Source organism: Protopterus annectens, chromosome 6.part1 (assembly GCF_019279795.1).
Source record: "Protopterus annectens isolate FY-2018-M chromosome 6.part1, PAN1.0, whole genome shotgun sequence".
NCBI lineage: Eukaryota > Metazoa > Chordata > Ceratodontiformes > Protopteridae > Protopterus > Protopterus annectens.
In genome coordinates, this window is record NC_056738.1 from 574069991 (window position 1) to 574097886 (window position 27896).

At 39.1% G+C, this 27896-nt stretch overlaps 1 protein-coding gene across 7 annotated transcripts in view; it reads right to left on the reverse strand.

Annotated features, from left to right (window-relative positions):
* The window catches only part of RASGRP2 (RAS guanyl releasing protein 2), a 1579354-nt gene that overhangs the window by 305588 nt on the left and 1245870 nt on the right, over positions 1 to 27896 (reverse strand). For all 7 annotated transcript variants that reach the window (XM_044076007.1, XM_044076006.1, XM_044076004.1 and 4 more), the window contains 2 exons: positions 16224 to 16374; positions 9651 to 9824 (listed from right to left, as the gene is read on the reverse strand). In XM_044076007.1, the coding sequence (XP_043931942.1) occupies positions 9651 to 9824; positions 16224 to 16374 (325 nt within the window). The remainder of the gene's footprint in view (positions 1 to 9650; positions 9825 to 16223; positions 16375 to 27896) is intronic.

Below are 27896 nucleotides of genomic sequence, written 5' to 3' on the forward strand. Positions count from 1 at the left end.
GAGGCTCTGCTCGACAGAGGCATTGGGAACCAAGGTCCGGTGGCACAATGTCAGGGTAATCCTATGGGCTAGGTTTGTAAAGGCTCCAGGGCCATTAGCCTAGTAAACACCTATGAACCTACATCTCACACAAGTCACTAAGGCTCATTATATTCAGTATACAAGTCTGGTAGTTAAAGCAGTTAGAGCAGAGACTATGAGCTTCTAATGAGCCATTTCTTGTGTAACAGGGTTTGATTCCCTCAGCCTTCATTTGCCTACTGTGTGACTTTGAGCAAGTCATTGAACCACTCAGTGCTTTTGGGCATGTGGGAAATTGAACTAGGCTCATCAGTAGTCTCCTGGACCTTATGCCTATAACATATGAACCATAAAACAAGTAGAAGTCTGCGGTGTACACAACTGGACTGCAGCCACAAGGGATATGCTTTTATATGATAAAATAAAGATGGCAAGAACAGTCCAGTAGTACAATATTCAGTTTAATGGACTAGCACATTTCCAGCACATAGCTGGGCATGTATTTGCAATGCCATTCTGAAATCCATTCTTCAATTCTTTTTTCCAGTTTCTTACATTTAAGGAGGAGTCGGGAGTTCCTCTGCATATCAAGAGATACTGGTGACGGCCTGCTAAGAGAAGATGTACAGTTTGCTATACAACCATTGCTCCATACATTTTCTTTCAAAGTATCCATAGTCCAAAGGGCCTTCTTATGCTATGAATGAGTCATCAGTACTTTTCAATGAGGAGAACTGGCTAAAAGATATGGCTAATCTTTCATATGTGCAGCAGCAAATGGGTGCTCGGTCATCAGATCTCATCTACAGAAGGCCAAGACTGTGTGTTCAGAATGCCAGAGATATATATAACTCTTTAGACATTAATGATACAAGATATTTTAGAGAAAGTGATGCACCAACTATGAGACAGCTGGGGCTTATTAGGTTCATAGGTTGGTACTAGGCTGAAGTGATCCTGGGGTGAATTTCCTATCTCCCATCCAATTGTCAAGGTTCCTTTTGAAGAGATCCAAGGAGGCGCTCTGCTTGACATGTATGGGCAGTCTATTCCAGAGTATGGAGAGTCTCTGGATCAGGAACCTATCCCTCCAGCATGTTTTGTTCATTGTGATGACAAGGTTTAGATCCCTGGCTTGGAGGGATTGGGATTTGTTTAAGTGGAGCATGTCCAACATCTCAGGATTTGACATGGCCTTGTATGTTAAGCAGAGATCACCTCTGAGTAAACAATATGCCACAGAGTATAGCTGGAGTTTTTTTAGCCAGTCAGCATAGGGCATCTGCTTTAGGCCTGTGATTCTTTTAGTGAGGTAATTCTGTGGCCTTTCCAGCTGTTGCAGATGTCTTGCAAGGTATATACCAAATGGGGCGTTGTACTCTATAATGGGTCTAATGAGGGATGAGTACAGTGGGACAATGACCTCCTTTTTACTGGAAGAAAAGCTCTTAGTGATTAGGTTTGCCACATAGAAGGATTTCCTTACTGTTATGGTGATGTGGTTATCGAAGGTGAGACCACTGTCCACCTGTGTCCCTAAGTCTCTCATCATATTTTCGGTGTTTAGTGTACTGCCACCTATGTTGTAATTCATGAGTACATGGTTTTTCCCAAAGGGGATAACTATACATTTATTGGCATTAAGCTTGAGTCCATGGCTCTGGCACCAAGCATGTTTCTGTAAGGCCTTTTTGTAGAATATCCATATTATTTAGGGATTCAATAATGGCTCCCAGTTTGCAGTCATCTGTGAACTTTGTTAGCCAGAGTCCCTTAGTGTTGGCCTGTACTTCAGTGAAGTAGATGCCAAAAAAGAGCGGTCCCAGGGCTGAACCCTGAGGTACTCTACTTGTCACCTGTCTGGAACTGGATTTGGAGTCAGCTACTTTTACAGTCTGGGTTCTGTCAGTAAGCCAGTTGGCAACCCATCGAGTGATGTAGGGATTTATGCCCAGTTTAATATGTTTATCTATGATTCCAGAGTAGGGGATGGTGTTGAAGGCCTTGGCAAGGTCCAGATAGGCTGTGTGGACCACCTTATCCTCGTCCACAGCTCTGGAGACTGATTCAAAGAAGTCAGCCAGGCTCAGGAGACAAGATCAGCCCTTCACTAACCCAAACTTGGTGGGGTCCAGTGTTTGAAGGTTGCCAATGTCTTTGTTTATAAGTTCCAAGATAAATGCGTTCCATACCCTTGCAGATCAGGCTCATCAGACTGATGGGACGGTAGTTCCCAGGATCCAAAGTGGATCCCCCCCCCCCCTTGTGGAATGGGATAACTGTAGCTGTGCACCACTCAAAGCCTGAGATGAGGCTATGATTAAACATGATACTTAGGTGAGGTGCCAGTTCATTTTGTAGTTCATGGAGTACACAGTCTGGGATGTCATCTGGTCCCATGGATGCTGTATTCTTAGCTTTGCCTGTGTGGTCATGATTACCAGAATTTGGCAATCTTTTGGTATTGAGATGGGCCCTTTAGGAGGTGAGAGGGGGGTGAAGGTGGCACTAAATCGATCTGCCAGGATATTGGCAATATCCTTGGCATCAGTACATTTAATGCTATTCTTTTGTATCTCAGGGCAGATCCAAGCATTACCATTTAGATTCTTGACATAACTGTAGAATGCCTTGTGGTTGTCTTTGGAATCTTTAACAATGTTATTTTCGTAACTAGCTTTGGAGGATTTTATGAGGGATCTCAGCTTCTTACTGAGGCTGGTAACCTGGGATTTTCATCTTTTCTGCAACAGTTTCTTCCTTCTGTTGTACAGTTTGTATATAGCAAGGGACCACCAGATTGGCTTCCTTTTTTTGGAGTATAGTGTCTTGGTTCTGTTTGGGATGGCACGATTCATGCATGAGTGGATGTGCTCGTACAGTGCCTTAGTGTAGGATTCAGAAGTCAAACTCTCAGCTCCCGTCTGCATGGGTGTCATGAAGTTTGTCACTTCTCACTTAAGTAGCATGAAGTTTTCTTTGAAGAAGATTTTTACGGAGGTTTCTGTACTGGGGAGGTGGGGATGGGATGTGGATGTCAAGGGTGATTAGCTTATGGTCAAACCTGACCAATGAGGGGGGAACCACTGGTATGGGGCATCTATCTCCCATGTTGGTAATGATCAGGTCTAGGATATTGGAGCCCCTGGTGGGATAATGGATTAGTTGATCCAAGAACCGTTGGGAAAAGGTGTTGGTAGCCAAGTAGTTTTCCCAGTTAATTGCAGGGTAGTTGAAATCACCCAGTATTAGGATGTTTGGTTGTATCTTAATATTTTCCAGTATGTTTAGAAAGGTGTAGTGAGAATCTTGGGGGCATGGTGGGGGATCTGTAGCAAGCTGCAATTTGGATTGCAGTCCTACCTAGTGTTAGTTGCACCTGGAGAATTTCAGATGCATTGTGTTGGGCAACTCGCCTGAAGGTGTGAATATCCTTTGCTGAATATGGACACTCCTCCACCTTTTGTGTTTCGGTCTTGGTTTGGTGGCTAAAAAGTGTGGTAAGAGTTGTAGCCTGGTATTGCAGGGCTTCTCTCTGAAGCCTTGAACCAGGTCTCAGTTAGTGCACAGATATCAATGTTCTCCATTTTTAGGCATACCTCGAGAGAGTACATTTTGAGGTTTAGACTTATAGCATTGAGTAGTCATTACCTTCAGATTTTGCATGGTTTTATCTGTTACGGTGGTCATTTTTCCTTTGAACCTTGCCTAAAAAAGGCACTACAGGAGTGGCAAGAGCTTTAGCCAGTAACCTGAATCCCAGGGGCGACAGGTGCAGACCATCTCCGGCAAAGCAATTTGGTTTGTTGATCATGTCATCCCAGGCAGACAGATACTGGATCCCTTTTGAATGACACCAGAAGCTTAGCCAGTTTTTGAAGTCAATCATTTTGTCCTTATACTGTGGTATAATTCTGAGTGAAGGCAGGATGCTACTCAGAGCTAGGGTCATACCTTCCTGGGCCACATGATCCGAGAGCTCTTCCATGTCTCTTTTCATGTAGTCCAGGGAGATGCATCTCAAGTCAAACACTCCAACATGGACAATGACAGAGTCATATTTGTACTTGTTGTGGAGTGACTTGAGTGCATGTGTTATGTGGCAGATCCTGGCACCCGACAGGAAGCTGACTGTAATTTTCTCCTTGTTCAGCCTGGTGAGTGGGACATCAGTGTGCCTGACTATAGAGTCACCTATGACTAAAGTGTTGGGTACATTTTCTTGCCTTAGGGGCTGTTGCTGGATGGCACACTGGTGTTGTGAGCTATGTGTCACTTTGGTTGTGACTGGTGTTTGCGTTTCAGCTTCGGAAGTCCTTGTTGCTTGAGCAGGTTAATGTTAAGGGCTTCTGCATATGGTTCTGCTGTGATCAATCAGTGAAAACTCCTTGGAATTTCAGCTGCTCAAAATCACAAATAATCAACACATTCATGAAGCAAAAATTAAAATGCTTTTTTGTGGAAGTGCAAATCCCCTGTATGTGACAATGCACATCTCCAGCCCAGCCCCATACCATTCTTGTACTTCATTAATATAGAATTGCCACAAAAAAACAGGAGATGCACTCTATTAAGGTGAATAGACTACATGCACAAATTGAGTTCCCTTAGCTTTTCATTTTTTTACTGTTTAAGGGACTTGCATATTAGGCAAGTGGAGACTGAAAGACTCAAACCCTGGATGACAGGATGAAGTTGCTAGCAGCTCACAGTCATAATCTGTGGTACACTGACAGACTAGTTCAAGTATATAATATCAAATACAATCAGAAAATGAAAAGTCAGTGGAACAGGACTGAGGAGTTAACTATCAACAATAACAAATAGAAAAAGTACTACAGATATTCTGGAGCCAAATGACAGCAGCAAATACATAAAAACATGGGTTTAACAGCTGTTATTTGAGCTCTTGTAATGGGCTTCCAGCGTGCGCTTTTGTTTCAGCTTACTGTGCAGTTTAATTTTGAGTATATTACTGATGCTTGTCTCCATTTAGGTAGGCCTAGTAGCAGTAGAATGATTTTCCACAAATGTGAGATGTGTGTGCTAAGTGTATTGTTGCTAAGAGCAGACTTGATACATGTTGTTTAGGGAGAGGGCCATGAGCTCATTTCTGTCTGGGTTCTATTTCCAAGAAATGCATTAATAAATGATTCTTGCAAAGTACATGAAATGTATCACCTCGACTACATTAAAACATAAAAAAGCAACACAAGTATTACATTAACAAAGTGCACTTTGGGACTCTTCACAAACACAGCATATGGCAGAATGCATTGTGAGAGATATCAGAGAAAATTATTGGGTTAATTTGACAGCAGTTTTCAGCCACTTACTACAGTACTGCAAAAGACAGCGACAGAAAACCATAAATATTTTGAACTCATAAAATCAGTCAGAAGTAGAATACAGTGCAGTATATTGCAAAAAAAACGTCTGTGTAGTGCAAGGAAGCATTCAAAGAGTCTTGCAGTATGGTGCAAGACAATCAAGTCTAAAAGTTTATGAGATATAAACCAGCTTCATACTTTAGTCTTGGGTTTTATTCCCTCAATCGCCAACAGCCTACTGTGTGACACTACGCAAATCACTTGACCAAATGGTGCTCTGAGGTTACCCCTAAAATGTGTCATTTGAGCTATTTGCATTACCTGTTTAACAAATTAATAAAACAAAAATAGAAGTAAGTACAGTGAATAAAGCCAATACAGAGATAATGAATAAAACATGGCCTAAAAAGTAAGAGGACTAAAATGAGTATATTCAGTCTAGCGGAAAACAATATAATAAAATGTTTCCAATCCCATTCTCCATAAGACGAAGGTAAGCTGCATGAGCGGTGAGTCAGATATTACAAGCTAGTGACACATACCAGTATTTATGCAGTGAAACCCAAACTGGCACTGTAGATTCAAGAAAGCAAAAATAAAAAGGTTCGGGCAAGATAGACTCAAATGAGTAGTTGTAAAAAAACAATGCATATATTAGTCAATTAGTTGTTGTTGCGTCTTTCGGCTTTTCCCAGTTAGGGGTTGCCACAGCGGAACTCCGGTCCGCTAATGTAGTCAAGAAGCTTAAAAAGGAACACCTTTAAAACTTAAAATCAAGAGATCAACAAAGCTGACGCCCACAGTAACATATTAGTATAACGTCAGAGACATCATAAGTACAAGACAGGTTAACCAATGATGGCAAGTTTTAAAACTTTACCTCAAAGAAACTGATAAACGTGGCTAACAGCTACATAACATATTTAAAGGAGCAGCTCCTCTGCATAAGATCCCTAAAGCAGACATAAGACACAGCAACTGCAAAAGCACAATAAAACAGTATGAAATTAAAGAGAGAGCTAAATTAGTTCAGAGAAAACATTCAGTAAGCAAAAGACTCAAATACTACTGGAAATCGAGTGTAAACTGATGGTGTACATAAATTCATGTAATCTGAGCATAACAGAGCAATGGTTGTACTATTATTGAAAACTGCATTATCTGAGCCCTCAAAAGTATATTTCAAAATAAGTATACTAGCTCAACAGACTTGCTCAAAATTTAGCATTCACATATACAAAGAAACTGTATTAGAGTTTCACAAAATATAAAGCTAGTCATATCCTACAAGCCTAAATCTCTGGTAAAAAAAAAAAATGTTGAACATTTGACTATTTACTTTAGATTTAAGCTGAGCTATTTAATATGTTAAATCCTTATCACTTAGAACAGGTGTCACAATAAAGTTGTTCCAAATGATACATTATATTCAGCTAAATATGTCAGCAGTTGTTGTTTAAGATGTATGCTAATGTTAGCCCTTAGCTAGAGCGGTTAATCATGATGTTTTCAAAGCCCAGAACAAAAAAAAAAAGCCAGATAATGATGTAAAGTGCTATTTCCTTTGTTCTAGATTCAGGACAGCAATTAAAATTTACTTATACAACTTTATTTTATATTTTGTTGAGAGAGTTAGTTCTACAAGTCCTGTAGCCGGTTTTCAGGGGGTGTCATTGGTATTTATACTGGCAACAGGAAATTTAAGCTGTACACTAGAGAACTTGGATGCAAATAGGAAGAAAGCATTATTTATTTTTCAGATGCAAGAGATTTACATTGTTTCAACCCTTGATAGGAAATCGAGGTGAAGCCGTGAGAAAGGTTAAATGAAAAAAGTGTCATTTATGGATATTAGAAACATTTCTTGATGAGCAGGATAAATGCCCACAGATAAAACAGTAACACAAAACTGTGTGGGCTATATGGACAGGATCAAGTAGAGAGCAGAGAATAATAGGGTAATTGAAGGGGGGTCAATCAAGTTACAAGGTAGTTGTATATAAATGAAAATATATAAGTTATGGAACTGTGCTTTTTTCTAACGTTTGTATGAGACAGTGTTTTGTGTTCACTGTTCCTGTTTTATTTATGTGTATACAAGTTGCAAATGTCTCGTTAAATCATGATGATAGTGACAAATTGAATGGCAGCATATGTATAAAACGTGTTTGATAAAATACTCACTCTTTTTTTCAACAAGTGCCATGGGGTCTTGTAGTTCAGCTGTAGCTACCTCCAACTCATGCAGATGTGGACTTTCTACAATACAGTTGGTATCAGTTTCACCCTGATAACTTTCTCCAAAACAGGTAATGCCAGAAGGTGAAATTAAACACAATCTGAAACAATCTCCATTCCATAACTGTTCAAACACAGTTCAGGAAAAGACTGCATCACTAAATGCTGTTAATGATGCATTCACCACAATGAATTCACTTCCTCATACCATTAGATGATCGAAGATAGCAGAGTTGAATTTAAGTGGCACTGAATGATATGTGTGAAGAATGAAACAGAATTACTATTTTAACACTGTTTTGCATTTTTTTTTTTATTGAGAAGTATTAGAAATGCAACCAGAAGGAAGGCAGTGAAAATCAAGTTTGTGACAGATTATATAAATTCAGTCTGACTATGCCTGTCTGAATGAAAGAGAAGACACAATGTCATTTAAGTGGTGACAGTGCAAATAATGCTGCCATTTTATATTTACCAGTCTCTTAGTGAAATACAATGTTCTTTGTTTAAATAATTTGTTTAAAATGTGTATCCATGTCAAAGGTTGTATCCATGTCAAAGGCTAGGAAACAAAAGGCTCACATTATAAATACTAACTTGTTTGCAAGCTGATGTCACAATGAAAGCATCAGTTTCCCAGTGATACACTGGCTGCCAAATCAAAGTGAGATGTTATAATAAATTACATAAATTTAAATGTCAAGGAAAAAAAGTTTTCATGAGCTATCCTGGACAGTTCATGTGTGTTAATAAAGAGCATGAACCTGAGTAAAATCACAAAAACAGGTCAAGGGACCCCTCTTGTTCGGCATTTATTTCTCAGATGTTAAAGCAAACATGGGAGGGCTGTGGCTGACAAAGTTCGCAGAGGACTGCAAACTGGGCGCCATAGTCGATACACCAGCTGACACACACATCCTACAAAAAGGCCTCACTGAAACGGACAACTGGCGCCGTAGTCACGACCTTGAACTAAATGCCAAAAAATGTATAGTCATCCCTTTTGGAAAAAACAAAGTACCCACAAATTATCACATAGACAGCAACCCACTGAGTATGGAAAAAGTAATCAGAGACCTAGGGACCCAAGTAGACAGCGACCTCTCATTTGACACCCACGTTGCCAAAGTGGTTAGAAAAACATTCTACCTTGCACACCTCATCATGAAGGGATTCACATCCAGATCCAAGGATGTCATTGTACCCCTGTATTCCTCCCTCATCAGACCCATGATTGAGTACAATGCCCCATTTGTTATGTACCTCACCCAGCAATTGCAACAGCTGGAGAGACCACAGAAGTACCTCACCAAAAGGATCAAGGGTCTCCAACATATGTCTTATTCTGCCAGATTAAATAAACTTCAGGTCTATTCAGTGGCATACCGACTGCTCAGGGGTGATCTCTGCCTGATGTACAAGGCCATGTCCAATCAGGATTTGATGGACATGCTCCACCTCAAAAAATCCAAATCCATTAGGACCACGAGAGCTAAAGACTTAAACCTCGGCACAAGTATGAATAGGACATGCTGGAGGGATAGATTCATAACCCAAAGGCTTCCCATGCTTTGGAACAGGATCCCAGTTCGTATTAGGCAGAGCCCCTCGCTGACTCTCTTCAAGAGAAATCTTGATGAGTGGATGGGAGATCGAACATTTACCCCAGGGGTCACATCTGGGTCACTGCTAGACAGGGGCACAGTAAACTAATTCTATTATATAAGGGGACCTTCATTGTGTCACTACTAGACAGAGGCACAGTATTCTAGATTTATTCTGCACATTTTTGTACCATTTCATGGGGTGGCAAAAGCCACATCACTATGGCTAGGCTTACAAATGCCCCAGGGCAGATAGCCTAGTACTATACTATGAAACAATTACTACTGGCATCTGTCTTTAAAAAGGTATTTTCCATTAAGATAGCACATGGTAACTACTTAAGTAGGAAGCTGTACAGTTATAAGATACTTCTGTCCATATGATGGCGCTCCAGATGAAGTGATGTACACAAAAATAAATAAATAACCCCCTAACCCTAATAAACACATGACTTACCTGAGCTACTTTGATGAACTGAGTGATTATTTGCGCCCTCTGCTGAGGGGTGGGTTTGCTAAGTATCATTAACTGAATCCATTGAGACACACTGTTAAACAAAGTGATAAAACGTTCCAGAATGGGATTGTCCACTGTGCAGCCATGCATCACAAAACTGTGATAATCTTGGAACTGCATAAAAAAGAAAACACAAAAGGCACAGCCAGTTAAATGAAATTACAGATTATTTAACATGGTTTACTCATTACATTCAGTTCAATTTATGGTCATGTTATACTAAAGTAATTAAGTTTAGTGGTCCGAGATTAAAAATTACTATTTCACAGCAAGTGCAATAAAGTAAAAAGAGGCTTAGACTTTGGTCTGACCGGACAGTCATAAGAAAAAGAAATCATGAAGAAATAAATATGTTACTACCAGCCAGTACTGCCTTGCAGACTGATACAAGAACAAAGAAGGCTTTAGTCACTGTTAATATGTCCAAAATAAATATGTCCAAAATAAATACTTTCATTCATTTCTGTTTGTTGACCAGGATGTCTACCTCTGGAGTACCCAGTGTCAAGAGATAACTGGACAAAAATGTCCTGCAGCTATGCGTAATAGAACATAGTTGACTAGTTGCATAAAGAAACAGGAGCATAAGACATGTACAGTATCACAGCTTGATAAGAAACACTGTTCCCATTGTTGAACTATGATACAGGACAAAATGTGATTTCAAAATGGAGTTATGATTCTGATGGCAATTTCTGATCCTGCTGAACTGTGATTAATTACTTGTTATAAAGGACAAAAATTTGTTTTCATGATGTAGTACAAGCAGAATGTACAGTTAGTTATTTATTGACTGACTGACATTTGATTACCGGCAAGTCCGACTGGGAAGAAGCCCAGGATAAAAGCTCAAATTATTACAAAACATTTTAACAATAATAATTTTATAATCTTCAAAAATAAAACAAAAAAGATCTGTGGTTTAAAAATTAGAACAAATTAGACAATATAAAAGCACTGGTTAAGAACTGATACAACATATATGACAATCATTTAATGTTTAGAGAAATGTTACGTTGTAGAGATATTAAAGGTAAGTTAGTCTAACATAAACAGGAATCACACTATGAAGTGAGAGGAAAAAAGGCTTAGGTTATATTTAGAGAGAAAGTCAGGGAAAAGAATTTGATAGAAGTAAGGAAGTAAGTGAAGGATGGAGAGTAAGGAGGTAAAAAGAATGAAAAGGTGCTTGTTCACATTAAGGGGTATAGTTTACCCTGGTGTTGAGCAAGAACAGAAACTGATTTTAGCTAGGAAGTCTTTCATAGTGGTTTTGAAAGATGGGAGGAAGGGTGTAGACCTGACGGATACAGATAAAGAGTCCCAGGCTTTAGCAATCTTGTATGAGCACAGACAATGTCCAGCAGATTTGATAGGTGTGTAGACAGAGAGGGGTTTTTGGTGACTATATCACAATGTACAACTGGGAACATAGTTGTGCAGAATGGCTTTTAGTGCTGGACAGACAGTATGGATGCTGGATAATGTTATAGGTAGTAAGAAGCTGTGTATATGTTAGTTGATTAGGCAGTTCTAATCAATTTAGGTATTTTAGTGCTATACAGTGGTGGGTTCTGAAAGGGGTATTTGCTGCAAATTTAGCAACTTTGTCTTAGCATTGTTCAAGTTTTAATTTTTGTGAGGCCTGGAGGTTTGTAAGGATGGTATTACCATCAAGAAGTGTACAGCATAAAGTTTCTGATAAAGGTAAACTTTCATATATACATAAAATTATCAGACAAGAAACTTTTTACAATGTAGATTCATACTGGAATTATTTCACCTCTATTAATGGGGACCCACTAACTCAACAAGATAAACAATATATATTGGGATCTGCTTATAGAACTACATCTTCCATTGTCTGGAGACTTTATACATGGAAATTTTTACATAGATCTTTTTATACACCTTTGATGATGAATAAAATTAATAATAAAGACAATCTATGTAAGAGATGTAATGTAGAAATTAATGCTGACTGGGCTCATATGTTTTATGACTGTATGAAGTTGAAAGAATACTGGAAGTCAATTAATGAATTTTTGCAGGCTCTTTTTACAGATCATTTCATTATTTCTAAGTCTCTTATATTATTCAACACACCTGTACCTCAATGTGTTAAAAAGATTAAGCTTCCCTTGTTATGGTCTATCCTAGCAGTGGCTAGGAAAATAATAACTAGAAATTGGATTTCAGATACACCTCCTTCGTTCAATGAATTTAAAAATGTTATGAATATAATGTGTCATATGGAAATAAGCACAATTAGAATGAGAACAACTAGAAAAACATCACATTTTATCGTATGGGATAATTTACAAAATTTGTTAAAAAAATTCTGATTTCAATAGCACAGTATTTTAGTTTAATTAATTGATCTGATTGTAGTGGATGTCTTTGTAAATACTTTAGTTGTTTTGTTGAATATTATAATAATACCTATTTTTAATTATTTGTATAAAATTGTTATGATATTTCTCTTATATGTTAAAACAATAAACTTGTTTTGAAAAAAAAAAAAAGAAGTGTGGGGAGGAGATAAGTATTGGTAAGTGTAGTTTTAGTTGCATAAGTGAGAACAGTTTTAGATCTGTAATGCATCCCTAGTTTTTGATGAGTTTTTCTTATGCAATTTTGTATATGCAGGTTGAATGTAAGATTATCATCCACTATCACCCCTAATAATATTCTATGAGAAGTGACTTCAATTGGTTGTATTATCAAGAGAGAGGACTTTAAATTTTGTTTTTTCATGAAAGAGTTTGGGGAGGGGGTGTAGTTTGTACTTTTTTGGGTTGAGTGAGAGTTGTGAGCTATGAAGCCATGTTTCAGTGGATGTTAAAGCTTCCCGAGTAATTTTCTGGAGGTGTGCTATGTTGTCAGATGTGGAAATGACTGTGGAATCATCTGTGTATTGTATTAGGGTGAACAGTTGTGTGGATATATAGAGGGTGTTGGTGAAAATGTTAAAGAGGAGGAGATCAAGGATAGAGCCTTGTAGTACACTGGTACACCAGTGGTGACTGGGAGGTAAGGAGAGAGCATGAACTGCCATTTTACTGAACAATACCTATTGAAAAGGTAGCTTTTGAACCAAAGACCACAAGATATTTTTTCTTGTAATAGGTATTAGGTAGGATCCATGACATTTTTCTAAATGGAACACATCAGTATAGTGCTTTTATGTATTCATTCTCCATGTTAGCACCAAGATAACTGTGTCTAATTAATATCATCCATCCAGCGTGTGATTAGAACATGTAAAGGAGATATACTGATATGCTCCACATAGAAGAGGATGGCACAACAGAATATTCCTCTGTACAGAAAGCCTTATGTTAGATGGGTCCCTATTAATTTGATGAAGCTGGTAGCTTGCTGAACCACAAAAGATCAACAGCTAAAAATCGAAAGAGCCAAACTGCAAATGGCCAGCTGTTTTCTCAGGGAAATAATTCACTTGGCTGTTAATGGGAATTTGCCCTTTCCCCAATGTGGAGTGATCTCGGAGTTAGTATATTTAGTTGGGGGGGGGGCAAAGCCCCCCACTTAATTCAGGTTGAAAGGTTTTTGTTTTGTGTAATGGCCAAACGAATTCTTTCCATAGAAAAAATTTCACTTAGCCGATCGTTCGTAGTTTGGACATTTCGATCTTTAGCTGTCAATCTTTTGTAGTTCAATAAGCTAAAGTTTTGTCAAATTAATAGGTACCCATGTTAAACAATATAGGAGGTGGGAATCTCAGTATGAGTAAGTAAGCTGGACAATTACCCTTATACTACATGTATGGACTGTGGGAAGGGGAACTAGACAAGTAGCATTCATGCACCTTACCTGAGATAGGAACATGTACTGCTTGTGGACTGTGTTGTAGTGATTTCAACTTTCTTCACACATTTCAGTCAGAGGGACCAGTGTTGTACAGAGCAAATGGCAGCAGAATGCCACCACTGATAAATTCTGATATATTCACCATATATTCACTACACAACCTCAGCTATGCAATTTACATTATTTTCATTACTCTCTCTCGTATTTTACCACTAACAAATGTGCCATCATCTATATAAACTATACTTTCCTGGAGTGAAACTATCATACTGTGGGATAAGTATATCTAGAAAATCAAAACAGCTTCCACAAAGTTTGCATCATTTTTAGCCTATACTTGTCAACCATTGAGCATCCCCTTGATTAGACATTATATTCTCCGAGAGGAGCAACCATTCAGGTAGTCATGAGGGTAATTTGCACTCTCAGCAGCATTCAAGCAATGAGGGCTTTTCTTAATTTTATGGCTTAATACTTGCCCTGCTGGTGATACTGGTACTTTTGTCACAGCAAGGATCACCTATGACCTCTTGTCTATGCATGCATCCCCCGCACACAATATGAGGTGCTGCCTTACCAGCTTGCATAGCTATGCCCAGATCATACCAGTAGAGGTATCTGAATCATGAGGAGCTGTAATTCTCTGGCTTTATCATCAGAGCACTAGCACAAGCTTAGTGGGAACAACATCCCAAACCTCTTGTCCAGGATGGCCATGTCCATTCTTCCCTGCTTGCACCATCATGACAACTTCCAGGTTTTGAATGATGGTAGCATTTGGCTTTCAAGAATATAATGTGGGGGGCAGGTACAATGATAGCTCAACATACCTCTCAATGTTTCAGTGACAAAGTCAAAAATAATGGCAGGACGAAGGTCCAAAATCAGAGACATATTTTTAATACTGCACCTTTAAACTTAGAAAGTTAATAGACTAACAAGATTTACATTAGCATGCATTTTCTGAAGGATAAGAAATCTGAAACTCAAATGTGCACCATTATTTGGTGACTTCAATCTTCAAAAAGTTGCCAGAAAACTACAAATTGTATGAGAAACACACCAAAAATGGGGCAAAAATCTGGATACCTCAGAGGTATGCAACTCAGTAAGGAGCAGAAATTAGACTCCAGTGATATTTACCTGTTCAGTGTTCTGTTGATGTCCATCATTGCTTGGGGCACATCAGATAAAAGTGCACAGAGTTATTCATATACAGGTGAATTGCATCTAAGAGTGCTTCAGAAAGTGCTGTCACATCCTGTGCTCCAAGCAATAATGGCTTTCAACAGAACACTGAGATCAAAAATATCACTATAGCCCAGTTTCTGCTCCTTGAATATTCTAGCTGTGCTTTGAAGCTTTAAATTAGAGTGCTGGTACTCCCTTACTCATCCTACCTAGTTAGCTTTATATATTAGAGAAGGATAAACCTTATTGGGCAGGTAAAAAACATTTCCATGGAAAGTCATTAAGACTAGCTCAAAAAAACTGCACAACCATGGAGAAAATTTATGGCAGAGCAGAAAAAAAGTAAGTTAATTCTGAATCATTTTATCTTTTTTTTAATTGTGCCAACTTTAACTATCTGATCATTCCTGTTGCTGTGATGACTCATTCATTCAAAAAATCCTAGTGGTGTAGCATTGCACAGCACTCCATGGAGGGGCATCTCACAGCACTCCATGGAAGTCACTCTCCTTTTCAGAAGTATTAGACTTTTCATGTTGCATTACATTGTCAGACAATGAGAGGTTACAGTTTGACAACCTCAGTGAATATAACCTTCAGTAAATAAGGATTTTTTGCTTTACATCATCAACAGTAGATGTGGACTTAATCCTTTACATCATCTGAAGTGGATGTGGAACTTATTTTATGCCCTAAATCCCTGATTGGTTGCTTACTGAACTTTCCAGTCTGTACAATGTTAGTTGCTATTGGTTCTTTCATATGTCTTATCTGGATTACAGACAAAAGTGAGAGAAAACTCACCTAATCCCTTTGAAAGTAAGCCATCAACACTAAACTCTAGGAAAAAAAAAACAGAAATTACTGGAGTGGAACAAGCCACCATGTGTTCCACTACAATTCCATGACAATGTATACACTATCACTGAAGTCACTTATCCTTACAGTAAGAGGTTCAATAACATCTTTTATGTGTTTTCTGCACAAAAGCTCTATCCAAATGAACTCTATGCATCGGGCTTGCCTCTTGTCAGCCCTATGGGATGGTTCTGTGGAAAAAAATATTAGACCCCCTCTTGAGAAAAGACAGCAATCCACTGGTCACTCACATTCTAGCACCCCTGACTGGGACTACTTGTGTGCCAGGTCACCTGCATCATAATCAAGCTAGTCAAGGCTAGTCAGATATGACTGAATGTAGATGTTCTTATGTAAGGAAGTGAAAGGTAATGTGTAATATCAAGATGAGTGATGGCTGTGGTGAGACAGGATGGAAAACAAAATAAAAAATGATAAAAATGTTTTCAGGTTAACAATCATATAGCACAGAAAGTAAAATAAATTCTGATTGAGTTATGTCATGAAGATCTGAGTTTGACTCCTACATCTTCTGCTAACATACTTCTGAGCAAGTCACTTTGTTCAGAGCTCCTGGGGTTTAGTTCAGCACAGACTAAGTAAAATTATAAAAAATAAGTTTTAACTCACCAGTATTTTACAGAAGGACTTGTACTCAAGGTAGGTAAAGTGCTCAGCCAGTTCTGAGAATTCAAGGTGGTCAAACAGCAGAGACATTTTTCTTTTCTTTTGAGATACTGGGTTACGTTGTGTGACTTGACGTTTCCACTCGTAGGAAGGGCTGAAAACAAGTACATATTAATTCCTGGTGAGCAAGAACTGAAATAACTGCCCCCGTCTTCAGGGGAAATGTGTATAATTCAACAAGTGATTAAATGTAGCAAGGTGGAAATTTAAAGGCAAAAAATTATATAGATACCTTCACCTTCAAATCAAGTCACAAGACATTAGGATTACCTGATTTTAATGCAAGTCCTACAATTTTTGAGTCACTGTACCATGCAAACAGAATGCATTTACCAGAATGTATTCACATAACATTTATCTCTGCAAGGTAGGAGGGAAAGTATGTCTTAATAATAAACTACAGTAGGTGCCTTTTTATAACTACAGAAATCCTAAATGTTATGAAGGGTGCTTTTTGACATCTTCCTTGCAGAAATACAAAACAGGCAGCACTAGTCTGCATTTAGGCACTGCATTAGTGCTAGCAGTCAGATTAATCCATCAGTTATGATTCCAGGGTTACATTAAAATAAAAGCAGCAGATCTGTGTATAAAAGCTCCATTATTGCCCAGGAAAAATGAAATTATCCTTGTCATTTTCAGCTCAAGGGACTCTTCCACAGACATCTTGGCACTGCCACTAAGTTATCCTTCAGGGAGTTATTTAACAAAACATCATAAAAAACATGGAATGGATTTTACAAGTCAGAGATAGGTGTTTGCAATTATCCACAAACAAAAGAATGTGCAGAAATGGCAAGTAAAAGTATCTCACTTTAATAATATTGGCAAAGGAAGTGACTGCCTGGCTCCCCTTCTTAATGTGATCCACTATGGCAGTATTTCAGGATACTGCGTAATGCTGTGTAAAAAAACTATACTGCTGTGGAGTTGTTCCTCATTATTTATTTTACATTAGTAATTTCAAGTGACACAATTTTATTTACCAAATGTTAGTGAATCTCACAAAAAAGCAGAGTTGAGCACTTTTCACTTGGCTGTTAGTAGAGTCAGCCATCAATGTAGCATATACAGTACTGTTGTGCAGTATGTGTGTTAACGTATATGTGGCCAGGGGGCTACAACTCATCAGTTAAAAAGCAGTTTGAAATCTCTGAATACATACTTTAGTTTTAAGACAGCACACCTTCATCATCATCACTAACACGTTACATTAAATTGCAAAGGGCAGACTTGCAAAACTAAAAACTGTGAGGCACATAACTCAAAAGGAAACTTCAAGAGTTCCTTGCGATGAATATTATCAGGGGGTTCGGTGCTGGCATAATAGACAAGGTGTTTTACCTCACAAACAAAAGGTGCACAGTTTGATTCTTACCGAGGGAAATTGGCCATGGTTAAAATGTTCCATAAGGGTAGCTAACCTCATACTTACATATGTGTTACTTAGGTGGAGGAGGATGATATAATGGTAAAGTTATTTGCCTCACAGACACAATATTCAGGGTTTGATTCTCATCTTTGGAAGGGAAATTGGATAGGCTTATATTAATCAAGGGCAGCTAGCCTAGTAATTAACTATGAACTTTGAACCACACGTTTTGGGCCAACCTCAATTAAATACAATCATCTCAAAGGTTGCTATGTCCTAGGGGAAGGGATTGAGCTTGCACAATTTGCCACGATTATTTGGAAGTTGTAAATGTCAGTGGGTGTAGACTGGTCTTGCAAAGGACCAGCTAGGTAAAGAACATACAGTTAATTCTGGATATTAGAAAGTGTGTGGAGTGTTCACGAAGTTTGTAAAACTCCTGACTAGGTTGCACATTTGTAATACTGAATAAAATAGACTGTTCAGTCTGCTGTGTGTGACACTTATCTTTCAGTTGCTCCATTCATGTCCCATCTTTTAGCCACCATACATGCAGATCTCCTATAATTCCATAGTCCTATAGCCCACTAGCAATGCAGGTAACCTTTTCCATTAATTCCAAACACTTTCTAACATCCAGAATGAACTTTATGTTCTTTATCTAGTTGGTCCCCTTCTTCATCCCCTGTCTGTCCTCAAAAGATGTACGCAAGCATTTCACCCACTAACAACTTGTGCAGCAGTATCATGTCCATCTTTCCATGCCAGTCCTCAAGTAGAAATAGTTTTAGCATCCACAGTCTCTCCTCATCACCCCCTGCCCTCCCTTTATTAACATGCTTTCAGTTCTTTGCAACTTCTTGACTAGGTTGATATTCTTGCTTCCAGAGAATCAGCAGAAATGAACACAATACTTCAGCATGGGCCCAATCACTGAACTCTTAAGTGTAATATAACTAACCTTATTATTCCATGAAATCTGTTCCCTTAAGTATACAACCCACTATCTCAATAGCTTTGGCTACAGCTTACCTAGTTTATATCTGGTGTCCAGTTTTGCTGTTTGACACCATGGTATTTTCTCTGATCTGTTATATTTAGGTTCCATTCTTACAAATGCTTCTGCACATTGGGTTTAGCAGAACCAAGACAAAGTACTGTTGCACTTCACTGTACTAAAACTTATACTTCTCAACACACTCTTCTAGTTTTCTCATGTTCTATTGGAGGCATATATATATATATATATATATATATATATATATATATATATATATATTATTTTTTTTTTTTTTTTTTTTTAAATCCATTTGTTAGACCAGGGTAGAGCACCAATACATGGATACCATTTGCAAGATCAGCCCAGGAGACGATAACAGAAAAAAAGTAGTAACAGAAAAACTGTATAACAGTAAGATATTAACAAGCATACATTTACAACACAGGTATGAGAAGAGTTCTGTCTGGAAGCACATATTGTAGGAAGAAGTTAGGACCAGAAACACATGTTTTGTGGTCCAGAAAATATTGTACACGTAGAGCAGATAATTGGAAGTCCCCAGCTATTCCAGGTGGGAGGCAGTACCGCCATTCCAGGAAAGACAGCTCAGAAAGGAAAGAACAGTTTGTAAGTTCTTGCTAAAGTTATGGTCAAAGTGACCACCAATAAGTTGATCCTGTTCTCAAAGGCCATTGTGATGTCTAATACAAAGATGTCAAAAGCACTTATCCAAGAAGCAACTCTTGCATGACATAACTACTTTTTTCTTACAAAGAGCCCCCTTTACTGATCTTTCCTTATTGCCACCCATTTAGTAAATCTCTTTTGTTCCAAACCCCTTCAGTTTGCTTGTCAGTATAATGAGACAGAGTATTTTCTGAAGTCAATATCTAACATAATACACTCTCTAAAACAAAGCATTGAACTGACATGTAATGTTTTCCACAAATCCATATATGTGTTTTTCCTTAATTTTATTTTCCAGGAAATTAATTAACCTTTGCCTTAATATGCCTTTCTATGGGTTTTGCCTGCTACCAATGTAAGGCTTTTGAGTCTGTAGCCATTTGTCAGTTCACAAAACTTCTTTGTGATGTGGCACTAATATAATACTGCCTTCCTGTCATGCAGAATTCACTAAGCTGCATTACTTACGCAATTAGCAGTGCTAAGGGTATCACTAGAATTACTCAGCATATGAAAATGAGGACAGTTTTTCTGAGCACCTCTTGGAAACCTCAGCTCTCAAAAACTACAGCACATTTACAACAGTGTAAATGAATATTTACAGCATAGTGGTAAATACAGTTAGGGCAATTTAAACTTTTCTTGCAAAAAGATAGAGTTGCAGACATCTAGAGATTATGATGTCTTCCAAATCAGGCCCTTTGCTTGTTAGAGTTTGTATCTATTATTTGATAAAGATGAGATCTAAAGTCAACTGCCAGTGGAAAATAGCTACTATGAGCTCACTGTTTAAGAAAAACACATTGAAAAATTATATTAGTTTTTATGTGCTTGTTGAACAAAGGTACAAAGCAAGCAAATTAAGTGTTACAGAAGTTGGATGTTTAATGATACAATGGGTGGCTTTACTGAACTGTGACTCAATGAAGCAGAGCTTGACAAAGCCAGTTACTCTCTCTATATATATATATATGTGTGTGTGTGTGTGTGTGTGTGTGTGTGTGTGTGTGTGCGTATTTAAGGAATCCCATACTTTTTAATCACATCATCATGAGTCATACAAATTCATCAACCGAACAATTCATCATAAAAATTATGAAAATTCACAACAGCAGTGTTTTGACAGGGAACAAGATCCCCTGTGACATCAGCCCCCTGCTGAATTACATATACCAGCTACTAGGTACAGATTCCGAAAGATGTGCCGTTGATGTAATATGCTTAGTCCAGTGCAAGGTCCATCTGTAAAGCAGGCTTATACCAAAGTCAGTCACTTAACACTGAGTTCAAGTCAAATCAGCCCCCAAAAATGCAAAACAGTGTGGAAAAGAAGATATTTTCTGTATTGTGCCTTCCCCCAATCTTGCAATAACACAACACAAAAAGATTCTCAAACATGTAACTGAACACAAATTTCAGTTCAACTTCAGAACGTAAAGACAGACTAACCTTACTAAAGCACACGTGCAAGAGTCACTACACCATTTTCTCACACACACACACACACACACACACACACACACACACACACACACACACACACACACACACACTCACTTGCCATCATCAGTAACTTTGACACCTTTTCAACTTACAATCAGATACAAAACAATAATACAAGTCAACAAAGCAAGAACCAATTAAAGGTGATGAGAACCCTTGTTTTGATAACATAGGCATATAGTGGAAGTGACAGCAACTACATATATTGTTGAGCATGCAGGATAACTTGGCTTGCACAACTTTGAACTTCCTCTCAGCTTACTCAATGAATTTACACTCGAGATCAGGACTACCTCACAGCTAATAAAAGCTTATCAAAGAAATGTATCCATCTCCACTGTCTAGTCACTATTTTTTTTCCATGCAGTTCTCAAGCTTGACTGCTTGGCTTTTTCTTCCATAAAACATGAAAAGGAAAAAAATGACAAAGTATAAATAAGTTAGGGAATTTAAGTTCCTTGCAATAACCCTAAACCAATCCCTTGCTCCTAACCTTACACATTACATTACAAACCCCCCTGTCCCTAACAGTACCACTTTCTACACAGCACTTGATCTTGATTTTGTAGTTAGTGTGTATGATACAGAGTATTTTTAGTTGGATAGAATTATTTAGTATTTTGTAATTCATCATCATCAGTTTTCAGTGTTTTGTGTTTCAAAGTTTTTGTCTGCTAAGATATTTTGAGGTTTGATATTTTGTGACATACATTTATACAAAGAGATATAGGGTTGTACTGAATGCTACTGTACGGGTTGATTATGGCGGTTGTTGACTTGGTTGTCTACAAAAATGCATGCTCACCACAGTGTTTAGAATGATCATTATGCCTCATCTCAGCGGATGTCCTTATATTCACTGCTGCAGTATTCTTAACACTATGGGATTCCCTGCTGCAGAAGCCCAATGTCCGGCCAGTCTTCCAAAGATTTCTGAATTTAAAAGGTATGCCAAATGTGATGCCGAGCACTGGCCCAGTAATCAAGGAGCCTCAATCCTCACCACTAGCACCAGAGGGGGACATACATTGTGGGAGGATGACAGGTTACACACACAATATCTCCAGATGCAGCTCCATGCATCAAGTGCAATTTTCCTTAAGAGCACACAGAGACTGCAGTCAGTCCAGGGCTGGGTTCTCCCTCTTTCTCCAGATCCGCAATAACACTCCCCACTGGCAAAGCTATAGGGTTGAGATCTCAACTGAGTGGCCAAGCTAAAACCTACAGCACTCTCCCTGTCCAACCAGTTCTTTGTGTCCCTGCCCAAGTAGCTGACACACGCACACTTTGAGGTTTGATTTATACAAACACACACCTGGGAAAGGCTGACACTGGTTTATTAGCTATGCCCGCTTCTGCCCAGACTATAAGGTAGTTATCACTGCCACCAGCCATGTCCTTATCAGCTGCTTTAAGGCCCTTAACAAAGGGTGTCTATCAATACAAATGATAGCTTGACCAAGAGCAAGGCTATTAGGAGTGGCCCATAATGTCACCAAATACATATGCAGAGTATTCCCAAAACTTAAATGTGTCTCACAAATATCAGCCACAATGAAAGGTTTAAATATATTAATAAATAACAAAAGAACAAGAAAATACTTGGTATATAATCACAGTAACATCAGAGTTCAAAAACACAGGAAAATATTTAAAACAACACTGCAGGATTGTCTCAAATAAATAAAGAAAAACATCTAAATTAAGCTTTGGTATATTCCTGACTGTCTAGAGAATTACTATATCCTAGTTAACTTACTTACAGAGCAAGCAAGGCAGATGTGGTGAGTGGGTCTTCCAGATGATGTCAGGTCAAACAAAAATACAGAATACTCAGTCTCTTTCTGAGAGTTCTTAAATTAATATCTCAAATGTCACTGCTGGGATAGCTTGCATAATGACATCACTTCTTGTCATCTGACTCTCTCCCAGGTAAAACCCCCCATTGATGTAGCTGGTAACATTTAACATCTAACTGTGAAAATACGTAGACAAGGCTTTTCTTAGATCTAAGGCAGATCCTGGAAGTCATAAAACAATAAAAAACACTTACAAGACAATACATTGAACCTCTAGTTCTAGACATAATGTCTGTTACTGCACTGAAACTGAAAGATAACATCCTTCTTTATGGCGTGACTATAAAGTAATTTAATTTCAACTTTTTCTAAAGTTTTGCAAGTTAACCTTCTGTATTCCACTTTCCCTTTTTTAAAATATATACATCTAAACAGTTACAATATTGTATGGACATTTCTGTTCTGTTCCAGTACAGTAAACTGTGGATACATTTTTAAAGTTCAGTACTTTACAATCCTTTTCAACGTACACTTCTGTACCAGCAGTTCAATATACACATAACATACAGCTCTAATACATTTGTAACACGATCATAGGAATTGTGTTGATATTCACAAATGACATAATTATTTACAAAATTCCAGATAGCTGGGCTGGCAATATCTCCTTTTGTGACACGAATATCACTATACACTCCCTGCATAATTAGGGCATAAAGGTGACAATTCAGGCTTACAAAAAACTTTGTCGCCAGTCTGTATGTATCTTTAACACCATTAGTCTGTTTACCTGCATCTGTCTTCTGCCAGTTGAACACATTATCATTCTCTGGTTTCCTTTGCCTCTTTGTGATAAGTGCCCCATTGGGGATTTTGTTTTTTCTCATTGTTTTGTGTTCCTTGAGGTTAATGCCATCCAGGAAGGGTAAATGCCAGTGTCGGAGACAGATTCCCCATAGAGACTGCCACAAGTGTCTTTTTTTGCTTAGGTACTTCTCATGACCATCCATATTGTTCTATTTGTCAGGCATTCTAAAAACCCTTTACAGTAAACATTCTTCCCTTTCCTTGCATCTTGAGAACCAGCATCTTAAGCTACTCGCTAAAGATACTGTGGAAGGAGTTTCCCACCTGAGTGTCAGCCACTAGGGGAAAAGAAGGTGAGAAAGGTATGAACAGAATCTTCCACTGCCCAGCCTCTGCCAGGTGTTTCTCCCGAGGTCGCTAAGAACCTGGAGGCTTGCCAGCTGTGTTGTTGGATTTCTCTGCCATGACCATGTTGGAGGCTGGTGAGGATTCGGCTGGCAGCACTTCTGAAGAGGCTTCTGAGGTATCCATCTTGGACATTCAGAGAGAACCACTCTTGTTTTTTTTTTTCTGAGCAGCATAGGGAAATTCCTCAGTTTTTAGTTGGGGAAGTAGTTCCTGCTATGGTCCTCAACTATCATCCTGGATCTGAGCCTTCTCAGGACAGTCTCTTAAAAAATGAACAAAAAATTAAACACATGTCTTCTGCTTCTAGGGATCCACAAAGTGAGTGGCATGCTTTTACTCAGGGGTTATTTTTCTGCCTAAATGTCCTTAAAGCCTCCTCATGGGGTATCAGTTCCTGCTCCTCCTTGGTCCTCTACTCCTCTTAAAAAGGCCTAGAGACCAGGATTCTTCTGAAGATGACTTGCATTCTGCTGATGAATCTCTAACTTATTGTACTCAAATTCATTCTCCTTTGGACTATGGATCAGAGGAGGGGGAATCTATTAGTCCTGATGTTCCTTTGGAGGAAATTCCCTTTGAGAACACACTGGATTTTTTTTTTTAATTTTTTTTTTTTTTAAGTGGATCTGTAGGTCTCTTATATCTATAAGAGGTATTATGAGTTGTTGCAAGTGGACTCTTAAACCTGCAGCTATTCCTCTTTGCTTTACTGGATGCTTTCTCCAATGCCTCTCAGGCACCTAATTCTCTCCCCCCTGCTCCCAAGAAGCCTGATAGAACAATTCTTAGTAACCCTATAAAACATATTTTATATAAATGTAATGCTGCTGACCCCTCAGTAGTGTCCATAGCCTCTGATAAGCCATCTTAATATCTTCCTTCACTCAAGTTATTGCCTTCAGACAAAGACAGCATAACTATGGACAGTCTAGGCAAAAAGGTTTACCCTTCTGCTACCCAAGCTTTTAGGGCTATTATCAGACCCATATGTCTAAGTATGTGTTGGCTCTTTTTTCTCAGGCCTGTCAACTTTGAGTGTAAAACTCCTGTTCTTTCCTTGCTAGGGACTTCCTCTCAAGTCGCTCATCATTCTATTAAATGTAGTTATGATGCGGCGGATACTTCTTCTAAGGCTCCTGTTTTTGGATCAGTTATGAGGAGTTATTCTTGGCTTGAGCTTCAACCTCTACCTGATGATATAAAAGCTAAGCTGATAGATGCTCCTCTGGAGACTAAACTTTTGTTTGGTTAAGCTGCTGCTGGTTTGTTTAAGTCCCTTCAGAATAAGGGTAAGGACTTACAGGAACTTACACACGTGTTTCTTTCTCATGTGTCTAAATTTCAGAGAAACTAACCTGCTAAGCCTGCCTTTGTTCATAGACAGTCCCATCCTCCTACTAAAGGTATGAAGAGTGGCAAACAGATTCCTTCTGCTAAGGCTACTCAATTTTTGGGGACTCCAATCCTGCCTTTCTCTCTTCACCTCTCTTTCTTTTCAGGTTTGGCTTCAGATCAGTCAGGATTCTTGAGTTTGGTCGATCATTTGACAAGGGTACTTCATGGTGTGGAAATCCCATCCTTCTTTTATGGGCATTCCTCAGCCTCCTCAGGAACATCTTCCCTTTTTACCAGAGGTTCTTCAAGATCTCTTCTCAGAGTACTATTCAAGAGGTGCCCGTGTCCCAAAGGGGGAAAGGGTTCTAGTCCTGACTGTTTCTAATACCCAGAAAAGAAGGCACTTGGAGACCTATTCTAGACCTCTCTCATCTAAACACGTTTCTAATGGCACCTTCCTTTTGGATGTTATCCTTGTAGATTCTGTTTCCTCTCTTGCTTCCTCACGCCTATATGGTGTCTCTGGATCTCAAGGATACTTATCTCCATATTCCGATCCATACTTTTTTCAGGAAGGTTTTGCATTTCTCTGTTGCTTCCTGGCATTTTCAGTTCTCTGCTTTGCCCTCTGACCCTTCTACTGCCCCAGGGGTGTTCACCAAATGCTTTGATCCTGTGATTGCCTTTTGCAGACTTCAAAGGATCCAAATATTCCCTTACTTGGACGACCTACTGATTCAGGCATGTTCTCCAGAGACCTTTTGCAAAACTTTCATTCTGATGTTTGTATCCCTTCTTCAGAGCCTGGGATTCACTGTAAATTTTAAAAAGTCTTCTCTGATTCATTTTCAGGATCATGTTTTTTGGGGTTGCAGGATTCAGATTGTGCCAATGGTTCCATCCCTGCCCCCTCCAAAGGCCTTAACTCTCATTTCTTTCTTTCACACTCTTCTTCCTCTCACTTCCATTACCACCAGGGAGTTTCTGAGAGAGCTGGGTCTCATGGCATCCACTATTTTGATGCTCCTTCTGGCCAACCTTCATATGAGAAAGTTTCAGTGGTTTCTGAAGTCAGTGTTGCTTCAACATGCTCATCCTCTAAAATGTATAGTTCCTCTTCCTCCTTGCCTCAGACAGGAACTCCTCTGGTGGATTCAGCAGTTGTCTCTGAATCCATAGATCCCATTTCACCCCCTTCCCTCTCAGGTATTGTTCACGGACACTTCAGGCATGGGATGGGGGGTGACTTTTAGCTCCCTAAAGTTACAGGGGGTGTGGTCATATCAGCAGGGGCAGAACATCAATGTCAAAGAGATGAGAAACCTTTTGCTGGCTCTGCAGGCCTTTCAGTTTCTTTTCTCCATGGCTGCTCATGGCATTCACAGACAATACCACAGTGATGTGGTACATCATCAAGCAGGTCAGAATGAGATCTTATCTGCTTTGCTAGTTGGCACTTCAGGTATGGGATCTTGCTGTCAAGTGATTCTTCAAGAAGTTTATATCCCTTCAGGTCAGAACATTGTGGCAGACGCTCTGAGCATGTCCTTAACTCAATCCCATGAATGGATGCTTCACAGGGATGTGTTGCTGGATATTATCCACCAGTGGGGTACTCCTCAAGTGGATCTTTTTTCTTCCTCTCTGAACAGACTTCCTCTGTTTTGTGCTAGAGTCCCACGTCCTCTAGTATGGAAACTGGATGCCCTGTCATTCTCTTGGAAGGGGATGTTTATTTATGCATTCCTTCCCCTTCCTCTCATTCTGAAAGTCCTGTTCATATTTAAACAGGATGCTACCAAAATCTTGTTGGTGACTCCCTTTTGCCTGCAACAGCACTGGTTCCCACTTCTTCTGCATCTAGTCAGAGTTCAGTCATCACAAGTTACCTTTCAAGGCGGATCTAATCACACAAGACATGGTATAACTTATTCTTCCTCACCTGCCCACATTTCAACTGACACTGTGGGTGATAGGATTTTGATTCCTCATAGACACCTCTTTTTCTGAGGATGTGCTAGTCCACCAGGAGGCCAGGAAACCTACGAACAGGAAATCCTACTTATCCAAATGGAAGAGGCTTGCTATTTGTTGTCTCTCTCATAACCAGACCCACTTATTGTGGATGCTCCTTTGATTCTCTTATTTGTCTGAGTTGTTCAATACTGGTTTGTCCTATTCTTCTATTAAGACCCATCTATTAGCTCTCTCTGCTTGTCTGCCTTTTTCTCCTCCTCTAGCTGCTAGATTTGAGGTGAGAATTTCTTAATGGCATCCTTAATATTAGGCCTCCGAGAAAGCCTATTCCTCCTCCCTGGGATTTGAATTTTGCTTTGGAGAAGCTCACTCAGGCTCCTTTTGAGCCTGCCGCTTCTGCTTCCTTGCAGCATTGTTCCTTGTAGACTGTTCTTTTGTTAGCGCTTACTTCTGCCAGATGGGTGTCTGAGTTGCAGGCCCTTATGACTTATCCTCGTTGTTTGATTTTCTTTTATGAGGACAGTGTCCTTGTGCACTAACCCTTCTTTTATGCCAAAGGTGGTTACTAAATCTATTCTTGAAGCAGCTATCTGGACTTCTGTGCATACCTTTACCAAGCACGACAAGCTGGGTGGTATCTCTAGACCTAGGGTTGGTTTTGCTAGTTCAGTTCTTCATATTTTTTTAGGGGACTCTTCTGCCCTTTCCTCCTCCCAAGTTTCCTC